At 37.2% G+C, this 15,637-nt stretch overlaps 1 protein-coding gene across 1 annotated transcript; it reads right to left on the reverse strand.

Annotated features, from left to right (window-relative positions):
- Positions 1–5,988: 5,988 nt before the first annotated feature.
- LOC113074475 (zinc finger protein 501-like) lies at positions 5,989–9,600 on the reverse strand. The gene is made up of 2 exons (XM_026247315.1): positions 9,307–9,600; positions 5,989–8,779 (listed from the first exon to the last, which is right to left on the reverse strand). The coding sequence occupies exons 1-2, from the start codon at positions 9,353–9,355 to the stop codon at positions 7,530–7,532; spliced, it is 1,299 nt and encodes a 432-aa protein (XP_026103100.1). The 5' UTR covers positions 9,356–9,600; the 3' UTR covers positions 5,989–7,529.
- Between the last annotated feature and the right edge of the window lie 6,037 nt (positions 9,601–15,637).

The following is a 15,637-nucleotide window of genomic DNA, read 5'->3' on the forward strand; positions in this document are numbered from 1 at the left end:
AAACCTGCAGACATCTGGCACATTCTTGTACACTTTGTATGGGACTCCGTTTGGCCCAGGCGCTGATGCTGTTTGTGCCCGATGGACGAACTTCTCCACCTCTTTCCACGTTGGAGGACCGATCTCAAATTGATGCTCTGGGGGGTTGATAGGCGGAATGTCTGGAGGGATGGCCAGGTGTTCATAGTGCTTTGGATCAGAGTGCGTTGATCTCAAGTGCTCCTCCAGGTCGTTCTTTGTTGTTTTTAGAACTCCACTTTTCTCCTTGGATAAGAGAGTTTTCAGGAACTTGAAGGGATCTTTGTAGAACCGTGTTCTTGTTGGTTCTTTGTTCCTCCTTCTTTTCCGTGAATTCTCTGCTCTACGGAGGGATGCCAGATGTGTTTTAATGTCAGCTTGGAGGGTGCTTATGCCCTCCTTTTCCACATCCGAGGCCTTCTTCCAAAGTTTCCTAAGTTGTCTCCTTTCTTGAACAAGGCGGTTGATTTCCTGTTGCCTCCTGGAGACTGGTGGAGTGGGAGTCTGTTTAGTGACTTTCGACTCTGACACCCCAAAGCGTTCTGCTCCATACTGATAGATGATGTTTCCCATATCCTCCAACTTCTTCTCCACTGTGCCTCAAAGTTGTTCGAGGGACAGGGTCAGATCTTTATTCACTGTTTCCCACAGCTTTTTCTCCACAACACCGGGCCACTTTCCACGCTGTCTGTAGCTTGGAAGTCTCCGCTTGACTGCAGGTCGGGGAGGTTGGGTGGGTTCCACCGCTGATGTTTGTTCCACCGCTAGTTCTGTGCTTGAGTTTACCTCTTTTACGACGGGGGTGCTGATGCCCTCCAAACTATGGTTTTCGTCCAGTTGGTGAGCTTCACTCGACTGATTTGACCCCTTCCGCAGGAAGTAGTCAATGCGAGGCCCCGGTCTCTCTTCCCTCAAGCACCTTTTCTTTCCCTGGTGAATCCTCAACCCCCGGACAGATGTTACTCTCCTCCATCCGCAGCTACATACCGGTAGGTTGTCGTCCGCTGCTGTGGCAGGGCTTGCTCTGCTTGCTGTGGTGTTCTCCTGCGCTGTGCTGTCTTTACTCGTAGTCGTTTCCGGTCCAGTCATTACCGTTTTGTCAGCCGATGAGTCTTCTTCAGCCCCCGCTCTCACAGACTCTGGGGGTGTTCTCTTTGTTTGATTCTTCGTAGCTAATGGGGGGTGTCTCTGACGTGCTGCAAGGCATGAGAGACTACAGTCGTGGGCAGCTAACCCAAGACTGTCCCGTTGGGGTCTTCTTCCCTCCTGCTAGCTGTCTCTCCATGCTGTCACATGACTTTCCCCTGTCATCAGCTGATCTTTCTCAGCAGTCACTGGACGGGTCCAGATAGTCAGATTCTAGAAAACACAGGATGAGATGGAGACTCCCTGTGCAAGCACATGCGAGTAACTGGTGGACTTGTCGGTGAATGGTGATAACAGGTATAACAAATATCCAGTCCACAATCACTTTTTATATTGAAAATAAGTCATTTTATGTGATTTTTTTTTTCTAAAATCAGTGACATCATTTATTAACTTTGTAATTACAGAGTTAAAATCTTTAATTTATATTAAACATTTGGTGGTTTTGATCAGGACTGAGGTTGATCAATAGATTCATGCAAAAAAAAAAAAAAAATGGAAAAAATAATTTATCTGATACATCTTAACAAGAGTTTAATTTAGTGGATGTTTTCATCCACGAACATAACGAAAGGGTAGTGAATTTGCCCACAGTGTATCATTGAGTTTTTGAAAAATTTCAATTCCCAAAATATGTGCCACAATAAGATTTGTCACCAAAAATCATTCCATTTGCTCAAACACAGAGAAAGTTGTGGCCAAAATAAGACTCAACTTTACCCCCTAGTGGACGAAAACGTCACCAACAACGCATAAGGGTAAAAAAAAAAAAACAGTCTTGTAAAGTAAAGTGCGTGAAAAGTAAAGTGTGTAAAGGTAACTCATTATTAACATGAACTTCGTTCACTGTTTGTAGTTATTTTCTGTTGTTATGCAAAATGTTTATCACAGACTCTAGGAAAATAAATGCAATTAGATTTATCTTGTAAATATCAAAAGTGGTGATCATGTAGTTTGTCTTGGTCTGTCGAACAAATTAAATTAGATCAGATTAGAGTAGTCTTAACACATAAGCATCATGAGTTTGACTCCTAACCCTAAGGTTGTGGTTTCGAGTCTGGGGCCAACAACGACTGCGGTGCCCTTGAGCAAAGCAATGAACCCCTAACTGCTTCCCCTGGTACCGCAGCATAAATGGCTGCCCACTGCTCCGTGTGTGTGTGTGTGTGCGCGCTCTTGTTTTTGTGACATATCAGGACATAACTCTGTATAATGACATGGATACTTATGAGGACATAACCCATGTCCCCATTTTTCAAAATGCTTATAAACCATATAGTTTTTTTGAGGAAGTAAAAATGCACAAAGTTTCCTGTGAGGGTTAGGTGTAGTGTTGGTGTAGGGCCATAGAATATACAGTTTGTACAGTATAAAAACCATTACGCCAATGGAATGTCCCCACTTTTCACAAAAACAAACGTGTGTGTGTGCGCGCGCGTGCGTGCGTTTGGATGGGCAAAATGCAGCAGAGCACGAATTCCGAGTATATGTCACCATACTTGGCTGAATGTCACGTCACTTTCAATGTCACTTTATTATAAGTGTTAGCAGTAGAAACAGATTATTTGACTCTGTAGATACATGCTGAAAGTATGATATGAATAAAACATTTTTGTATGAGTGAATAATGAATACATCTCTTACAAAACAAAGAAAAAAAATTCAAATGACACTCACCTTTAAAGTAATTTTTACAGCTCCCTTTCTGTATGACATCATTTTATTAACCACAACAGGTAAAAAAACTTACATCACCATAATATCAATATCATATCAAGTATCAAAAACAATCATATCAATTAAATCAGAAAATATTTAGACAATAAAACCTTAGGGAGCACGACACAGCTCTAATTCCATGTTTAGAGTGTAAACGTCCTTCACGTTTATCTACATTCATTAATGCTGCTGCCTTACCTTTGATTTAGAAAAGATTCGCTTAGCTCTTTAAAGTCTCAATATTAAAATGTTTAGCAGTAACACTAATACATATTTTAATTTTAACAAATTACTACTTAGTATAAAGAGTTTTTTTTAACAGACGCAAAAACAGCACTCACGTTACCCGATGAAAACAAAACAGAAACGACCCTTCAGAAACGCTACTTCTTCTTCTTCTTTTGGGGTTTTACTGGAAATGTATTCATGCAATACCGCCACCGATTGGTATGGAGTGTGAATCAGATGAATAAAACACCAGCAGTTAGTTCATCAATAGTACATCAAACCAATACAAAGTTACACCCATCTTTTTAGTAGTTTTTGGTAGTGAATATTAACATGTATAAATGCTCTACTTTCCTTTATAAAAGAGAGTAAATGAAACAAGACTGATACATTTTGTAGAGGAAGTACAGTTAAGACTTATAAACAAATGATTTCAATCAATAAACAAAACTTTACTTAAAGAAATTAAAGGGATTACATGCCAGAACACAACTCTTCCTCAAGGTGAAGTTTATTTGAGCAAGTTGCAGTTATTTGTCTTTTCCCCCAAACAGAAGACACACAGAAAGAATCTCACAATTATTAGTTTGAACATTTTTATTTTATCTTATTTATCATTAAGTATGAATCTAATTCTGTTCTTAAACAAGAAATAGACCAAAGGCCTACATGACTTTTGACCACTTAAATCACAGCTCGACAGTTACTTGAGAATATTAGATTATGAATCATATCGACCCAAAAATGTACACAATCTATTCTACTTTCATTTTAATCACTCAATAAAATGATTCCATATAAGGAAATGTAAATAAAATGATACTAAATACAAAAATCATAATAAAGCATAATTATTATGATTAAAATAATATTAAGTAACATCTTACACAAGAATAAAGATTAAGATATTGTTAATTTGGTCTGTCTTTTAGTTTATCTTCATGATTCATCTCACATTTGAAACTATTGAAGATGAACTCTGTTTAATGTGACAACTTCAGACAAGGTTTTATGGTCCTTTTGCAGATTTAAATAGAAGTAACAGATTTTATTGCTCTATGCATTATCGAGTCATGTTTGATAAGGACAATGCATCATGTTTGAAAGTGCTGGATCTGAAAAAGAACTACATACTGTTATTAGACATTTGGTTTTGTATGACTGATTTAAAAAGATAATTTCCCCACATGGAAGGCAGCGATATGACTCTTAAGTGTGGATTCTCTCAGACAGTTTCAGATTTGCTGACCGACTGAATCTCATGTCGCAGTGTGAACATGTTATTTCTTCTTACCCGCTAAAACTCTGGCTTAAACTCCTCCCACACAAAGTACACATGTAAGGCTTTTCCTTTGTATGAACTTTCAGGTGGTCCTTCAGCGCATCTGACCTATAAAAAGTTTTTCCACACTGATCACAGGTAAATGGTCTTTCTCCAGAATGATGACGGAGATGTACTTTAAAACTAGATGACTTTCTGAAACTCTTTCCACACTGATCACATGCAAATGGCTTCACTCCAGTGTGGATGGTCATGTGTTCACTAATCCTTGTATGCGGTTTTCATGTGACCTTTAAAGGGATAGTTCACCGAAAAATCAAGTTTGTTGTTCTTATAGACATCTATAGTATTTCTTTTCCTACAATGGAAGTCATTGGGAACCACCAACTGTTTGATTACTAGCAATCTTTAAAATATCTTCTTTTATTTTCAACATAAGAAAACAACTCATACAGGTTTGGAACGACATGAGGGTGAGTAAATTTACTTATATATATAAATTGTATGTCCCTGCAGCTTTCCATGTACTATTTTGTCTGTTCTTTTTTTCAATGTATATTGGTTTAAATGGAAACAGCTTGAATTAACCCTTCAGCATCATTAATGAAGAATCATGAATAAACACTAACCTCTCTGTTCTTCTCAATCTTCATGTTACATTAGCCCCTTTCACACTGCATGTCGGACCCGCAATATTTCCAGGAACATTGCCGGGTCGCCTTCTGTGTGAAAGCAATCACGTCCCGGAATTGATTACCGAATTGAACCCGGGTCGGGGACCTAGTAACATTGGGGGGTTCGACCCGGGACGAGCGCTGTGTGAACTGTGTGCCTAGCGTTGTCGACTCGTACATTACACGTCACGCGCTGATGTCACGTGTCGTTACGGGATCTTCAAGGGTTGTGTGTGAAAGCACGCACATATACCGGGTCATCACTGGCAGTGTGAAAGTGCCAAATCTAGCGACCAGGGAACAATTGCAGGAACACTTTACCCCTGTATTTGCCGGAATGGCAGTGTGAAAGGGGCTATTCTGTAAGGTTCTAGATCACTCATCATTCTTTCACAAATTATGTATTTTTTACTTGTAGACTGGTGTGAATGTTCCAGCATTTATTGGTTAATTGTTGGGTAAATAATCAATCTATAATGCAAGGTTAAAAAGGAATAATTAATACATTCAGAAATAAATGTACATATGTGTAAGCAACAAATAACAGTAATTGCATTCAAGTTAATTTAACTTATAATTTAGCTGAATATTGGTAACTAGTTTTTAGTTTGGTGCTTTTATATAGAACACGTTTTAACATGCTGTTAAGGTATGTAATTTTGGTATATAAAAACTGGTGATCATAGCGTTTGCCTCTGTGTTTTTCCTCCCTCTTTCTCTTCTCAATCTGAGATGAATAAACAATTAATAATCCATCAAAAGATGACACCCATTTTCAGACCAACTGACAGTGTAATATAAGTAAATATAAAGGCACAGCAGTATAATATCAGAATCAGAACATCTTTTTGAAAATAATTTATTAAAACAAAGTTATATTCGTGGCAGCAAAAGAATTAGATAACGATACTTAATTTGTTACTATTTTGTATGTACAGAAAATAGTGATAACAAAGCAGTATTTCCATGTTTCCAGAGTCAATTTAGTCATATTTACCTACATAAAAGAGACATATATATATATTAATCATCCAACTAAAATATATCCATTCTGTGTGTGTAAATCATAGTCTGTATAAAAACCGGTGTAAATAAATCTCGAACCTTATCTTCAGAAGACTAGCAATGGACTGCGCGATGACGTCATCAGCGCGAGACGAATTCCGTTTGTAAAAACCATAGACAGTAAAATAAATGGACACAGCGACCCCATTGGATTCAACGGAGACAAGTGAAGTCAATTAGAAGCACGCACTTCCTGGGGGTCAGGCGAACTGCGCAGACTCAAGCTGAGCTTGATGACGTAGATGTCACGTGAGCAACCTGTAAGTCTTCTAATCGCTGTGCCAAGAGAAATCTGAATCGCCCACCGAATCTTGCAAATGTTGTTGAATAATTTTGTCCCGTGTCTTTTATGGACTCTATTGGCTTCTCCCTTGACTTTATGCCTCCACGTCCCTCCGATAGCCTCATAGACAGTAAAAGATTGCCTGCGAGCTTCTCCTCCTGTCCATACGGTAATTTATCTACTGTCCGAGAGTCGCAAGTTATGACGCAATCGTTAGACTATTTTTACAAAAACTGCTTCTACGGGGCTATAACGTAAGATACAAGGTAATGGGGCCTTTTATACATTTTCGTGTTTCTTTAGAAATAAATAATGGACAAATGGAGTCTTTAAACGCCTCAGATGTAAAGTTATTCGCTGTCAAAGTAACGGCAAAATGATTGGGAGTCCATGGAATGCTAACAGCAGGTGGGGGTCCGCTAGCCAATGGCGGCGCCCAGGGTTGCTTCAATAAAATATGAAACCCTGCCCCCCTGGTAAAAACACATACAAAAACAATAATATTTAACAGGACTGTAAAGTAAGGGTTGTCATTTTGATCAAATCCAATGTATCTGGAATGTAAGCGAGTCCTATTTAAGCATCATACAGACATATTACAGCGAGTTTATAAAAATCAGTCACCAGAGGACGCCATAGATAAGATCTAAAATCTAATGCATGTCATGTTGCCTTATCGTGTTGTAGTTGGTTAAATTAGTAGTCTACAATAATTCTGTTTATACATACTGTAAGCCATCTGTTAAAAACAGAGCAATATATTAAGTTTAAACATAAACTGCTTTATTAATCTTGTGTTTGTAGATGTATGTGTAGGCTACATTTACAGCAAGACATCAGAACTGTGTCCATTCTCCTGCCATCATATTGCATTATATGGTAGAAACACAGTATCTTGGACCTGCATTTGGTAAATAGACTTGAATGGAAAGTATGGGATGATCTAAGCACATAAGAACAAGAAGGATGAAGAACAAGGTCCTCTAATATTTACAATTATATTATTTTTATATCAGACACATGACTCACTTAAATATGCAATAGCCTCTTTTTGTTGATCTGAATCTTACACTTGTTCACTTGGGAAAACTTTCATGGTTCTTTGTCCAGACACTCATTGCAACTGGTTAGGAAAGACTGAAATGGAAGGAAGCTTTTTATCTATTGGACATTTTCCTCTGGAATGACTGTGTAGAGAAGCTAATTTACTAAAGCTCTTCCCACACGAAGCGCAGTGATACGGCTTCTCTCCAGTGTGGCTCCGCTCATGTATTTTCAGAGATGCTAACCAACTGAATCTCCTGTCACAGTGTGAACAAGTGTAAGGTTTTTCTCCAGTGTGAGTCCTCTGGTGCAGTTTCAATTCAGCGTTTGTGATATAGGTCTTCCCGCATTCAAAGCACACATAATCTTTCACGCCGCTGTGTCTTTTCTGGTGTAATTTTAAAGCACCCAGCTGAGTAAAACCCCTAAGACACAGTGAACACTTGTAAGGTTTCTCCTTTAAATGAACTTTCCTGTGGGCCTTCAGGCATACCGCCTTAACAAACGTTTTATCGCACTGATCGCAGTTATACCGTCTTTCTCCAGAATGAGAAAGGAGATGTAATCTAAGAGTGTTTGGATGTGTGAAACTCTTCCCGCACTGCTCACATGAGAAAGGCTTCTCTCCAGTGTGGATCCTCTCGTGTATTTTCCGATGTCCCGTTTGACTGAATGTCTTGTCGCAGTGTGAACACTTGTAAGGTTTTTCTCCAGTGTGAGTTTTCTGGTGCTGTTTCAGTTCAGCATCTCTAACGAAGGATTTCCCACAATCGAAGCACATATGATTCTTCACACCGCTGTGCCTTATCTGGTGCGTATTTAAAGCGCCCATCTGACTAAAACTCTTTCCACACAGAGAACACACATAAGGCTTCTCCTGTGTATGAACTTTCAGGTGCCTCTTCAGGGATGCTACCGTAATAAACGTTTTACCACACTGGTCACAGTAATAAGGCCTCTCCCCAGAATGAGAACGCAGGTGTAATTTAAAACTGTCGGCATGTGTGAAACACTTCCCGCACTGATCACACGTGTAAGGTTTCTCTCCCGTGTGGATTTTCATGTGATATTTAAAACCCCCTCTCTGTGCGAAACACTTCCCGCATTGATCACATGTGTACGGCTTCTCTCCCGTGTGGATTCTCATGTGATGTTTCAGACTCTGTTTGTATAAGAAACGCTTGCCACACTGAGAGCAGGTGAACGTTTTTTGGCCTTTTCTTTTTGGTGAGTGGCCCGAAGACTTTGTTACGGATTTGATTTTGTGTTTCTCCTCCGCTTCAGGGATTTCATCACTGTCCTTGATTTTTCCCTGTAGGTCTAAAATGTAAAAGATTTGATTTTCAGAAAATTGTAAAATGAGAAAATCATAAAAGATCAATTTGAAGAAAAAAACATGTGAGTGAATGCTGATATGACAGCAGAAATCATCATTTTGATGCTTTATTCTCTACACTGATATTCCCCTTTTTTTTTTTTTTTAACACTTCAGGGACAAATCAGACGGTTTTGTACTAATAATTATTAAATATGTTTCAGCAATAACATTTAATAAATCAAGATTCAAAAATATCTAAGATTTAGTAATATGATTGCAAAATGTGTGTAATATCTAGTCCAGCTTCCTGATGTTGATAATCAATATAAATGATTCCCAAATCTTGTTTCTTTGACCATTTGTTAACAACTAAAGAAAAGAAGCCATCACTATATACTAATTTCATGGAAAGTGTCCTGAAAATAATTTTCTCCTTTAACATTTATTTCACAGCTCTTACACCTTTTGTACCTACAACCACTAAATCTGATGAACTGCTTTAATGAAGAACCAAGAAATAAACACCAACCTCTTTGTTCTTCAGTATCTTCTTGTTTTATTCGACAGGGTTCATTCATGTTCTCTCTTCTTTCTTAAGCTCTGCCTTCTTCACTTTTAGGCTGATGTGATTTTTCCAGCATTTATTAATGAATTGTTTTTAGGAGAAGCTTCACAAGAGGGGTTATTCTTCTGTGGTAGGAAAAATGAAACATAAATAAATTAGGCTAATACATCCGTAGTTAAATTGATTCACACATTCACAAGGCTTCATTTAACATATGTAGGCTACATTGTAGCCGGCTAAATGTCTATTTTCGTCAGCAAACGGCTGGAAAAGTGCACATATACCGCTGTAGAGTGATGTTACGTTCAATACAAAACCCCGAAGCTTCATAATAAAGCGCTGTATCGGAGCTTGATTCGTTTTGCCTGAAGCACGTGATCTATGACGCCAAAGCTTCGTTCACCGCTGCGTTCGTCTGGTCTGAAAACCACGTGATTCATACATCTGAATCAAATAAACGAATATGAATTTGATATATCAATTTATTTCATTTATATTACTTATTTTAGTGCCAGTACACTGAATCAACAATTAGTGTTTGCGCCTGTCAGTTATATTGTGGACAAATGCACATAAGGAATAACAGATGACTTGCCATTGAATTATTAGAAAATGAATGAACACACTGAAGTCTGAAGATAATGTGGCTACAATGGACAACTCAGTTTACGTTAAACCCCGTCTCCTTGATGTGATTTGCTGTCTCAAACATTTTCACATGGAATAGCAAACTTCTGAGGAGCAATTACAAAATGTATTTGGGGAATTTAAACATTTTGTAAGCATAAGAAAAAAACATGGAAATATAGTTTTTTTTTTTTTTTTTTTTTACAATAAAATTGGAGAGTAGCCTGAATGTTGTTGATGAAATGAGTAACACATTTATTCCATCATTAGTTGGTGAAAAAAATATATAAACATGAAGTAAATAAGAAAACAAATAGATATCCCCTCTTTTTATCGACATACAATTTACCCAAACATCACAAGAGAAGAGAAAAGCTTCAAGATAGTGTAAGATATCTTATTTTTGGATTTGGTAAATTTGTAATTATTGGTCACATAACAAGATGTTCTAAGCACAACATCTGATGAGGATCCAGCATCACGCTTGAACGTCTTGGACTGCAACTTACCATGATTGAAGATTTTTTTTTTTTATCATGGAGTTGAGAAGGTAATTAAATGAAACTCTCTGTACATGGAATGCAGTAACACGGTTTCTCTCAAGTGTGGATCCCATCATGTTTATTTAACATGATAGGAGTGGTGTTGGATAAGACACGCTTTTGGTGTGAGAAACCCAGGTTCGAATCCACTGTGAGACACCAATGTGTCCCTGAGCAAGACACTTAACCCCTAGTTGCTCGAGAGGCATGCAACTTCTGACATATATAGCAATTGCTTTGGATAAAACCGTCAGCTAAATTAATAAATGTAAATGTATTTACAGATGGTGCATGACTGAATCTTGTGTCTCATTGTGAACACTTATAAGGCTTGTCTCCAGTGTAAGTTCTCTGGTGCAGTTTCAGTTCAGCATCTGTAGTAAAAAGTCTTCCTATCAAAGGCAAAGCACATATGATTCTTCACACAGCCGTGTCTGTTCTGGTGAAGGACAAGCATCATTAGAAAAATACCAGGATAAGTACTGACTGAATTCTCAAAGTATGGCATACTATACTTTTATGGGGTTAGTTCACAAAAAAAAAAAAAAAAAATATATATATATATATATATATATATACAATATTAAGATATTTTGATGAATTCTGAGACCTCTCTGACCCTCCCATATACACAGCAATGTAATTACCACGATCCATGTTGAATCCGGTGTTTAACCGTAATTTAACAAAGCTACGGGAATATTTTTTTTACGCAAAGGAAAACAAAAATAACAACTTTATTAAACATTTCATCTCATCCGAGTATCCACTGAACAGCGTGTGCTATTCTTATTGCTCTCCACCAGAGGGAGATATAGACCACATTTAAAATCTAGTGCACGTGCTCTCAGCTCTGGCCTTCTAAGTCCAGTTTCATACAAAGCTCTAAACCTAATCAATTATAGCGACCAGAACAAGCGACTCAATGGAGCTGGGCGTAGCCATCATTTCAGAAGTGAGGGGGACAGAAATGATCATATAGCCTCTATATATATATATATATATATATATATATATATATATATATATATATATATATATATATATATATATATATATATATATATATATATATATATATAGATATATATATATATATATATATATATATATATATATATATATATATATATAATGTTTTTTTTTCTGAACTGTCTATTGATCAAAGAAACTTGAAAAAAAATTATACTCAGATTTCAACATTTTTCAGCATCATCATAATAATAAATGTTTTCTGAGCAGCAAATCAGAATATCAGAATGATTTCTGAAGGATCTTGTGACAGGAGTAATGATGCTAAAAATGTAGCTTTGAAAAAATAACCTACATGTTTAAATGTATTCAAATATAAAACAGTTATTTTAATAATAATAATAATAATAATATATTTTATTTGTAAAGCACTTTTCATAGTTAAAAACAATCCCAAAGTGCTACACAAACAAAATTAAAAACCGGAAAGAACACTTAAAAAGTTAGCAAAAAGTAAAAAATGCTTGTTTAAAAAGAAAGGTTTTTAGTTTTTTTTAAAAGAGTCTATGGTTTGAGGAGCCCTTAGGTTTTCTGGAAGGGAATTCCAAAGACGCGGTGCGGCTGAGCAGAAGGCTCGATCCCCCATAGTGCGGAGCTTAGTTCTGGATGGTTGAAGAAGGGCTTTGTTTCCAGAACGGAGGTTGCGTGAAGAGTTTTGTGTTGCGAGTAGTTCCTTTAAGTAGGGGGGTGCGTTTCCGTGGATGCATTGATGGGTAAGTAAGATGATTTTATAATTAATCCTGTATGAGACAGGGAGCCAGTGGAGTGAGTGAAGGATGGGTGTGATATGGTCATATTTTTTTAGGATCCTGGCAGCACTGTTCTGAATGTATTTTAATTTTTGTAGACTTTTGCTAGGAATCCCAAAAAGAAGAGCGTTGCTGTAGTCCAGCCTGGAGGATACAAAAGCATGGACAAGTTTTTCAGCATCTGACAGACCAAGTGTGGGATGGAGTTTAGCAATGTTCCTGAGATGATAGAAGGAGATCTTACACAGATGTTGTATGTGGGCGTCAAATGTGAGTTGAGCATCAAATCTTACTCCCAGGTTAGTGACTGTCGATTAAATTGGAATGTTTTGACCAGAGAAGGTGATGTGCGTTATAGGTGATGACTGGACCTGGTGTGGTGTGGTGTACCAACTAAAATAGCTTCTGTTTTGGAGCTATTTAGCTGTAGGAAGTTTGCCTTCATCCATGCCTCAATCTCCTCATGACAGGAGCTCAGAGATGACAGAGTGGCTGTAGATGGAGTCTACAGTATTTTAAATACTAAAACTATTTCAAAATTGTTTTGCTGTACTTTGGATCAAATAGATGCAGGCTTGGTAAAAAGAAAAGACTTCTTAAAAAAAAAAACTACAAAAACCTATTAGGCAACGTTACTTTTTATCTTTTAATTGGCTTAGAAATTATATAACTGCTGGACAATAATCAATAATAATGACTTGTTAATGTTTATGCTACAAACATTTTTTTTTTATCACATAATAAGGCAGAAAAGTTTCTATACTGTAATAAATGCTATGCAAATTAGAACTGCATTATTCATATACTTTATTTATTACCTGGAGATGACTTGAAAAACACAAATAAACCAAATATTGATACAGTAGTATTTTTTTGATGCGTTCCTGTTTCCAAACGTTTCTGTTTTCTGTGAAAACAACTGTTTCCCGTGCAGCAACATCTTTTTTCCATTTCCTGGTTCGACTTTCTGCGCGAGAGCGCCTCCGGCTTCGAGGATGAATAAAACACACACTGCAGAAGTGTTGAGCGCTCCGTGATGTTCATCTCGTCTAATTACGCCCCTGTCAGGAAAATGGACCTCGATGGCCAGAGTTTAATCCCCGATCTAGTGGATGTTTATATGCGCAAATAAATACTGTAATACTGTAAATACAAACAGCAGATATTAAATGAATTGGCATGGACCTGCAAAATATTGTTATAAGTATCTATAGGACTCAATAATGGTTGCATGTTCAAAACACTAAAAAAACGTTTCTAGGAATCACACACACACAAAAAAAAAAAAAAAAAAAAAAATATATATATATATATATATATATATATATATATATATATATTATATATATATATATATATATATATATATATATATATATATATATAATACATGTCTTAAAACAACATCTCTATATTGCTTTATTATCTTTAATCGGTAGCCGAAAATGTTTTGTGTGTGTGTGTGTGTGTGTGTGTGCAATCACACACAAAAGAGATGCATTATGTGCTGTGACACACTGCTCTGTTCACAATGAGTCACAATTAGAGGCACTGTGGTCATTGTTCACGTGTGGTACAGGTGGGTCATGCTGTGGGAACACTATGAGGGTGAAGAGCTGCAGATGAACCCTCTTGTGATGCTAATCTGAAGTAGTTCTTATGGGAACTTGGCCTTGAGTTCTAGAGTAAGAACAAAATGTCAACTGAGACGCGACACGAGAAGAACAAATCTTGAGTTCCTGTTATGTGCAGGGAATGTGTGTAGTGTTGTTTTGTAAAACACGGTTTAATTGACAGTGACAGGAAGACTTTGAACATTAACCTCACCTGAGCTACTGTTATGTTCAACATTAATAGATTTCTGTGTCTTTGTTGTTCAGGAAACAGTGGCCAACCAGAACCCAAAGTGTCAAAAAATCTCAGGATTGTGTGAACGAGTGGGTATAGACATGAAATGAGACGAGCTTCACGTTTTGTCAGAAGGTTAACCATACATGTTCAAAAAAAAAAAAAAAAAAAAAAAAACTAAATAAAAACACAAATGGACTCTGTGATTTATTATATGCATATAATAAAAATATTACTTTGATCAGTTACTTTGATCAGGTTAGGGAGTAAAATAGGTTGTCTGTAAAATAAGAACGGATAGGGTTTTTTTTTTTTTGTTTAGTTTTTTTTTTAGCTGAGAGGAAATTGACAGGAAGGAGATGTAGTTTAAAGGTACAAACCACTAAGCTGAATGAGAAATGTTTCCGCACAAGGACAAAGAGGTCACAGTCTTCATCCTGTTTGTGTTTTTGAAAGAGAGATTTTTTTTTTTCTGATGCGCATGTAGCTATTGTGAAGACATCTAAAAGTCTAAAGTTAATTGTTGCTGAACCCTTAGGGGCGGTGCAATTTATTATTATTATTATTATTATTATTATTATTATTATTATGCAATTAAGGAATGTGACAATGTTAACATGTGCCAAATACAGAATCCCATGGACCAAACATATAACAAGTAATGAAACATAGGCTAAGTAAAGAAGATGACAGTATATACATGTGCCAAATATAGACTCACTTTAACAAACATACACTGTATACTGATAGCCAACATTACAAGTCCATTCTGATTAGCTCCTGTATTTGCTTTCATGTGTCTGTGAGCGTGTGTGTGTGCGTGCGTGTGTGTGCGTGCGCATGAGTGCGTGCGTGTGTGTGCGTGCGTTTGTGTGTCATAAAGCCCCTTTCACACTGCCATTTCGGCAAATACAGGGGTAAAGTTTTCCTACAGTTGTTCCCTGGTCGCTAGATTTTGCACTTTCACACTGCCAGTGATGACCCGGGATATGTGCGTGCTTTCACACACAACCCTTGAAGATCCCGTAACGACACATGACATCAGCGCGTGACGTGTAATTTACGAGTCGAAAACGCTTGGCACATTATACTTTCACTGAAGCAAGGCGAACGATCTCGGCGTCAGCGCGTAAAGTGAGGAACTAACTGATCTCTGCTTCATTACAGTTTGCACATATGTTTTCGTCGCAAACGTTGATCTTCCTTCAAAACAGCTGGTAAAAGAGTCGCGCGTTATCACTTCAACACGGAATTAGATCTGGCTTTTGTTCACACAGCACTCGTCCCGGGTCTAACCTCCGACGTGCAGTGTGAAAGGGTCTACAGTTGGAGGAGGAAGCATACAAAAGAAATAGAATCTTAAAAGTTTAATAACAGATATTAGTATAACTTTAAAAATGTTATTAGCAAGAATATTAAAATTACCATAATAATAATAATTTAATTAAGACTGGGAAAGGGTGGTGGACACTGAAGAGGGCAAGTAATAATAATAAT

The sequence above is a fragment of the Carassius auratus genome, unplaced genomic scaffold (genome assembly GCF_003368295.1).
Source record: "Carassius auratus strain Wakin unplaced genomic scaffold, ASM336829v1 scaf_tig00014789, whole genome shotgun sequence".
Taxonomy (NCBI): domain Eukaryota; kingdom Metazoa; phylum Chordata; class Actinopteri; order Cypriniformes; family Cyprinidae; genus Carassius; species Carassius auratus.

Excerpts from the sequence above, each read along its gene's own strand:
- LOC113074475 (XM_026247315.1), bottom strand. The coding sequence starts at position 9,355 with ATGAATGAACCCTGTCGAATAAAACAAGAAGATACTGAAGAACAAAGA. Across the intron at positions 8,780-9,306 it reads AGATACTGAAGAACAAAGAG|ACCTACAGGGAAAAATCAAG; the intron begins GTTGGTGTTTAT and ends TTTACATTTTAG.